Raw genomic sequence first — 7,760 nt, 5'->3', positions numbered from 1 at the left:
TAACGTAGCCTAATCATTAACACAGACGGGTGCATTTGTTCCAGAACAATTGTGTTAGGTGTACCATATTGCTATTTTAAACAATTTCCTAGTAGCTATTCTTCCAAGTGAAACCGAAAGTAGGCTAAACGGGACGTGTTGACCACGCAGACAACGTTATGAATTCCAAATGTAGAATGTAAAATTTTCGTTGTGTTTTACATGCACAGTTCAACCCTGCTATGAAGAAGTAGGCCTAAATAATAAACGCATCAGTTCATCACGTAAGTATTTTTTTGTATCTTCCTCAGTGAACCAATAGCTACAAGTTACAAGTGTTATGAAGCGATATCATACTGTAGGCCTATAGCCTTTTGATCGACTGTCTTTTGATAACGTAACCCACTGACATCAGTAAAAAAAAGTCTATGCTTTCATTGCAGTTCAGCTGCCATGTCGTCATCATCCCATACCACCTGATTACCTGATTACGTGGATCCAGTACCAGCTTGAACAAGTGAGGGTATTAGGCTATGCAGTAGCCTAGACCTTGAGTAGACAATAGCCTAGGCCAGAGACAAGGGACAGAAACAACATAGTTTTTTTTTCAAATCAGAGACAATCTTAAGTGATTATTCTCTCTATGTATAGGTGGATACCTAATCTTGCAGACAAAAAGATGAAGAAGTGATGATATGAAGTTTATTGCTATTCAGCTGGAATAGGGCAGTCATGGGTCGACTCCCGATGGTGGGAGATGGGAGTTAACTGTTGCTCTCTACGCTTCCTCCTCCATGACTGAGGTAACCTGAGCATATTTGCACATTGCTCCCTTGGGCCGCCAGTTGGGGCTGGTCCCTTGCAAGGTTGAGGCATGAATGCAGTTTCATTGTGTGCTGTGTCACAATGACAATGGGAGGTTCCTAGGTGGGCTTTCACATTCAGTATTTTTCAATTAGCTATGTAAGTTACATGTTAAATGTAATGTCTTCCGTAATGCAGTGGTTCTTAACTGGAATAGTCTTGGGCCCCCCAATTGTCCATGGTCATTACACTGTGTACCAAGTTCTTCTCGCACCATCGGAATCTTCAAATATGGTAATGATCAAAAATGTAGTAAGTGAAGATTTTCTTGCACACCTCCTTGGTCAGGTGCGTAGGAGTGGAACCCCAAAGTCACCAACGTTAGATCAAAGAAAGCTCCCGCACACTGTTCACATTTGCATGGTTTAATGCAACGTTTCGGTCTACTGACCTTCTTCAAGGAATTGCTTGAAGAAGGTCAGTAGACCGAAACGTTGCATTAAACCATGCAAATGTGAACAGTGTGCGGGAGCTTTCTTTGATCTNATGATCAAAAATATAACATTTGATATAATAATGCATTTCATAAATATGCATCAGAATTTGCTTTGTCTGTTGACATGTAACATGTCTACACTGTAATAGATTTCCCCTGCAAAATAATGGCAGTTACTGGCAATTATATTTACCTGTAATTCTACTGTTATTTCACACCAAACATCAAATACAGCTCAGTACTGTTTAATGTACCACAGTATATAACTATTTTTCAGCAGCAATTGAACTGTTAAAATAACAGTACTCTACAGAACATTCACAGTATTAGTATTGTTAAACTAAAAGTGCTCTACAATATTTATACAGTAGTATAGGTAAAATAACGGTACACTACAGTTAAAAAGTTGAAGATGTACTGTGAGATAGCAGGCAATTACTGGGTCATAGTTGCATTCATGAATATGGCCATGGCAACTTCCCTCCCACCCATCATTCTCCATACCCTGGTCATGTTACCGCCCCACCGTCCCATCGGTCACCATGACTGAAGTGACTTGAGCATGATACCATGCCGCCACTATGCTTTATTAAGATGCTGGTTTGGGGTGGTCCTTTGAATGTGTGGGGCATGAATACAATTTCAGTTTAGGCCTATGCAGTGCTATGTTACAATGACAATGGGAGTGTGTGAGGGGGGCTTTTCAATATATCAGCTCTTAATGAGCCAATGATGAAAATAGCATTGGTCAGTCTGTGAAAACGAGCTAGCTCTCAAAGCAATGCCTAAAGTACATTATATGCAACGATGCCACAAATGATGCCACACACAGCAAGTGCCACAAAGCAAGCTTTCACAAAGAGGAAAGTATGCAAGCCTGTAAGCAAGCTTGTAGGCAAGCAAGTGCTATGAAGGCCAGCCAGCAGGCAGGCAAGCAACTGAAGTGTTGTTAGTCCAGATTTATATACAGGTGCAAGAGTACCATGTGACCAGAGTCATCAGAGATTTGGCAGGTGAAGGTCGTAATTGAATAATGGCATAACAGCCCTTAGTACTCAGGTGAGGCCAGGCATTGATTAACAGATTGGTTTAGATGGGACTGCTTGTTGCAAGAGTGTTACAAGTTCTTAAAATGTTTCAGCCATTCACACTTTCATCACTATCAAAATGCATGTGCTACTCATACTTTGCTGCATCAAGCACTTTTTAAGTATTGTAGTTTCCTTAGAAATTGTTTAATGCTTGTTAGTATCAGAGAATATTTAACCAGTGAGAATGACTTCAGTTCTTCAGGTGGTATTGAAGTTTGATGGTGATCACGGACAAGTGGAGGATGAATGGGTTTCAATGGTGCTGCCTAAAATAACTTGGTTGTTTCCACAACGGCGAATGCTGCTATTGTGCAGTACTTACTGTTTATGCTCAATATGTGACTCAAAGTAATATTTTCACAATAGTTTTTTTTTTCGAAAAACAGTAGAATGTTTCACTCCCTCTTCGACATCAAAGTAATTTATTCAATACCACATCTTGTGACAATAAAAGGGTGAATTAATACATTTTTACACCACAGCTGCTTGACCCACCCAGAACCCCTCTGTGATTCACTTTTGGGTTCCGACCCACCAGTTAAGAAACGCTGCCGTAATGTGATCTTGATTGGCAACCATACAGGGACAATTGGAACAAAATGCACAGTGTACTGCAGATCCCCAGATTTTTAAATTTCTCCTGGAGTGACTTTCCATGTAGGCTTAGTTGTGTATGCCATACAGTACATATACATAGCCTACATATTTGTAACAGCATCTGGTCACGGAGAAATTGATGATGTGCATACTGCATTTACATGAAAAACATACCACTTGTGAACGGGCAGCATACGTTGTGGAAGTAAACTATTAAACAAAGTGCATACTACTCTACTCTAGGATCATGTAATTAACTGGATACACTTGCTTCACACCATGAACACTGCATTTAACATGTTTCAACACTGGTAGAAGGACAACTACACACAGAAAGAGGTGGATTAGATGATTCGTCTGTGATTGTGGTGACAGCCGTGGTGTAATGGTTAGGGAGTTGGACAGTAGATCACAGTGTGGCAGGTTTAATCCCTTCCTCCCTCCATGGCAGAGGTGCCCTTGAGCAAGGCACCTAACCTCACATTGCTTCAGGAACTGTAACCAATGCTCTGTAATAGCTGTAAGTCGCTTTGGATAAAAGTGCTAGCTAAGTGTAATGTAATGTAATAGAATAGAATAGACTTTGTCATGCCAGCATGAAAATTGCCTTTGATCTCACTGTATTGAAATGCAAATGGCCCAAAAACACTATACAGTTTGTTGCATCCACCCTGCCTCCAACCACGCCTCCCAGCATATGTCATATACTGTAAAAGTTAGCCAGTAGTTCCATACCCTGATCAACAAGTCTACCATGGCGATGTCCGGGCTGTGAATAGGGTTGGTTCAAAGGATTAGTGCTTCTGTTTCCACTGGTTTATGTCAGAGCCCACTCAGAGAGAGAGAGAGTGATATTGGAACACCTCAACAATAGGTGTATATTTGACCCTTTATCCTGTTAAGACACAGCGTTATAGATTTGCCGTTACTTGAATGGCAATGAGTCATGGTGCATTACTAAAGGCCCTTTTCAAGGACCATTACAGATGGTGGAGCGGCATGCATTATGGGGCTACAAACATATTTCAGACTTCTTTTCTTTGTTTTTCTTAACTTTTTAGAAGCATACTGAGTTCACCTGCCCAAGATGTGGTGCTGGCATATCATATCAAAGACTGTGTGAGCTGGTCCATCTCAAGCCAGAGAAGCAACAGTATTTTGAAGAAACTATTGCAACTCTCACTGCCTCGAAACTATGTGATTACAAAAATGTAAGTTTATTTTTTTTCCCACAAACCAACATTTCAACAAAACACTAATTTTACAACACATTAATCATATTACAGGAAGAAAATATAAACTTGACTCACATTATTAAATCTAACTGATATTGTTAGTAAGTCCGAGACGATTATTTCGCTGTAAATAAAAAAGAGTTGCTTATCTAGTTGGTTGTAATGTAGAGGAAATGGTGCAATACACATGTCACGAGTTACGACCAAAGGAGGTCCAATCTCTTAGAACTTAAACAAAGTCCACCTGAAATCAGTGCTCAATTCTGCACGTCCAGACCTTCTGAACAAAATAAATCGGTAACACTTTATTTTAGGGATACATCTATTAGCACTAATACATACAATATTAATGACTTAGTAAGTGAGGCATGTACTAAGCAAAATCAGACAGTTGTTGGACATTTATTCGCAAATGTCTTGTTCATGCACAATAAGGGATTTATTACCAATATAACCTTAGTAAGGACCTAGTAGACCTAGATTTCTATTTATGAGTAAGCAGTAAGGGCCAGAAACGTGTAAGCTCCTGTACACTGTGTGAACAAACCCTGAACAGTGTGAAAACAGATGTGGAATAAGGGTCCCTATTCTAAAGTGAAGCATTGCTCAGCCCAGATGGCTTAGGGCCCCCACACTACCTACGGTCCCCACTCTACCCCCAGGGAAACAAAGTGTAAGAACATTTCTGAATCTGCATTAAACTCAGGAGATATGTAGCTCTCACTTATTCTACCCAGTACATCAGAGAGTAGTTGGAAATATTATATAGCAAAGATTGGATGTAAACTTCTCAATGACGGTGGGTGGTGAGATGTCATTTTTTCATACATCAATTAGTTTTAATAGTAAAAACCCTACAATAAATGCAGAATATAACGATGAGTAATAGTTTGGAAGCGAAACTAAGCTCTTCCTTTGTGATTAATAAGTTAATGTTTGAGAAACTTAGCACCAACAAGTGCACTGCATGATGGGTACGCCCTTAGTCAGAAATGCAATGCATGGCCAATGCAGCAATGATCATATTTCTGTTGTTACGTACATGGCAAATTGTTTGGATAGCATCTAAATTTCACGAGTGAGGGGAGGAGCTAAGGACATAGGCTCAGAGCTGGGTAGGTTGTCTGTTGGCCTAGATTGCGTACCCATCATGCACTGCACTTCTTGAAGCTAGTGTTCTCAAATATTAACTTAATTATCACAAAATAATACATTTGTTTTGCTTCAAAACTATTATTCTAATATTCTGCATTCATTTTTTTTTTTTTTTTTTACAATTAAAACTCAGTGGTACATGAAAAAATTACATCTCACCAACCCACCGCCATTGACAAGTGTACGTTCAATCCTTGCTATATATAGGCTCCTGTTACCTTCCTAACACTGCTATGAAGAAGAGGAAACTAGATGGCTTAGCTGTGTAAATAATAGCTATTTAATATTCCCATACACTTTGTAGAATGGGGGTGGCAAGGTTGTGGGGGCCCTAGGTAATGAGGGGGACTTTGGTAGTGCGGGGACCCTAAGCCATCTGGGCTGAGCAATGCATCACTTTAGAATAGGGACCCTTATTCCGCATCAGTTTTCACACCGTTCAGAGTTTGTTCACACAGTGTGTCGGGAGCTTATGCACATTGTATTCTGCCACTTACTAATTACTAATAAATAGAAATACAGGCTTACTGGTCCTTACTAAGGTTGTATTAGTAATAAATCCCTAATTGGGCATGAACAAGACATTTGTGAATACATGCTTAACAACGGTCTTATTTTGCTTAGTACATGCCTTACAAGTTACTTACACAGGCATTAATATTGTATGTATTAGTACTAATAGATGTATCCCTAAAATAAAGTGTTACCAAATCAATATAAGGCATACTGTAGTTGTCAGTAAGACCAGGCTTACAAGCTAGTAACCTCGGATGACTGTATCTTGTTCCTAGCAGGTCCTTCCACTGTGTGATGGATGACGTCTTGACCATTTCAAATCTGAATTTCTTTTAACCTGTCCCACAGTGCCCAGGTTGCCAGTCCAATGTGGAGAGAGCAGACCTGGAACAACTTGTGTGTGCTATGCTCCATTTGCTCCTCCAAGATGGGCCACACATATCAGTTCTGCTGGCAGTGCCAAAGGGAATGGAAAGGGCCGTACATCAATGGCAAACATTGTGCAAATTTGGGCTGTGGACAGTTGAAGGTATAACACATTACTACCAAGACAAAGATCAGAAACGATAGGTTCACTCTATAAAGTGTAATAGTTTTGACATATTTAGTTGTGTATGCTCTTAATACCATTCATTTCAACTTCCAATGCAACTTGCAGCCCACACAATTAAACAAAACTTTTCTGATATTCTACAAATAGATATGCCATTTCAAGCAGTCAAGCAGTAGCTTTTCCCAGAAAAAAATAATTCCTCTTGTTTTACACAAGTTTGCTGTATACTGTATGTGCAGTTGATGTCGGTGTCTTTATCCTCAGATTTCCCAGCCTGAAGCCCCGTCATCTCTTAAACTGTGTCAACCAGAGTTCAAGCGTGACAAGCTCCAGTCAGACAAAGATGATGTAGGTATTTACTCAACACAATAAAACACAATAAATACCTCTGAATATGTTTACTCTATTATTTGGCATTATCTTAGAATTTATTTAACAAATATCCCTCAAACATTAAATGCCTAACAACTACAGTATGACTTTCTTGCTCTAACGTCTTTCCAACTCTTCTCTTCTGTCCAGATCTACTTGTCTTTTGACAAATCGGCAAGAAGGAGTCGCTTGGCTTTGATCATCAACAATTTAGATTTTGTGCACCATGATTACAGATGTGGGGCAGAGATTGATGAGCACAGGATGAGAGTCCTTCTTGAACTACTGGGATACGTGGTGGTGACACTTAGGAATCTGACCTCCCAGGTACCACAGCTAGTTTTACGTGAAGTGGTGGGGGAAAATAGTTAATGTAATAGCACAATGGTTCATTATTTTTGTTTATTATTTTAGGAGTTTTATTTTTAGATAATTGTGGTTTCATTTGTGGTTTCATTGTGGCATATTTAATCAAGGTTCTTGAATTCACAACATCCCAACATTACATTACTGTACATTACATTGCATTTGGCAGACGCTTTATAATTATAACCAAAGCGACTTTCAAAAGAGGACATAATCAAGCCAACATCACAAGCAAATACAAAGTGCACATGAAATATACAGAACAACAAGTGCAATTGCAAAGAGGGGTTAGTTTTTTTTTTTTTAAATAAAGAGTACACACACACAAACACATACACAACACACACAAACTAAACTAAACATCATGTCAAGAGTCTGCCCTGGGGCTAGGTGTCAGCTCAAGCATTAGTCTAGTAGAATGCTCTCGAAAGAGGAAGGTCTTTACTTGTTTCTTGAAGGCTGCAAGAGATGTGCTTACTGTAGACCCTTGCAACATTCGTTTTCTTCTCAGGTATTTTGGGTGGAGTTTGAGGCTGGCTGTATTCTTAGTTCAACTACATAGTTGAGGGCGGTATTATTACTAGCTGGAACAATTT

At 39.5% G+C, this 7,760-nt stretch overlaps 1 protein-coding gene and 1 long non-coding RNA gene across 2 annotated transcripts; both read left to right on the top strand.

Moving 5' to 3' along the window:
- Positions 1-204: 204 nt before the first annotated feature.
- LOC134444103 (uncharacterized) lies at positions 205-6,396 on the top strand. Its single transcript, XR_010033872.1, has 4 exons — positions 205-263; positions 423-496; positions 4,029-4,178; positions 6,222-6,396. It is a non-coding gene; the product is annotated as an uncharacterized LOC134444103 (long non-coding RNA).
- A 179-nt stretch (positions 6,397-6,575) lies between these two features.
- Positions 6,576-7,125, top strand: LOC134444102 (caspase-1-like; the record flags this gene model as incomplete). Its single annotated transcript, XM_063193560.1, has 3 exons — positions 6,576-6,590; positions 6,691-6,774; positions 6,949-7,125. Coding segments are annotated over exons 1-3 (276 nt in total), but the record flags the coding sequence as incomplete, so codon positions are not given.
- Positions 7,126-7,760: the final 635 nt, after the last annotated feature.

This window comes from Engraulis encrasicolus, unplaced genomic scaffold, assembly GCF_034702125.1.
Source record: "Engraulis encrasicolus isolate BLACKSEA-1 unplaced genomic scaffold, IST_EnEncr_1.0 scaffold_459_np1212, whole genome shotgun sequence".
NCBI classification, from domain to species: domain Eukaryota; kingdom Metazoa; phylum Chordata; class Actinopteri; order Clupeiformes; family Engraulidae; genus Engraulis; species Engraulis encrasicolus.
This window is presented reverse-complemented; position numbering and strand designations above follow the sequence as displayed.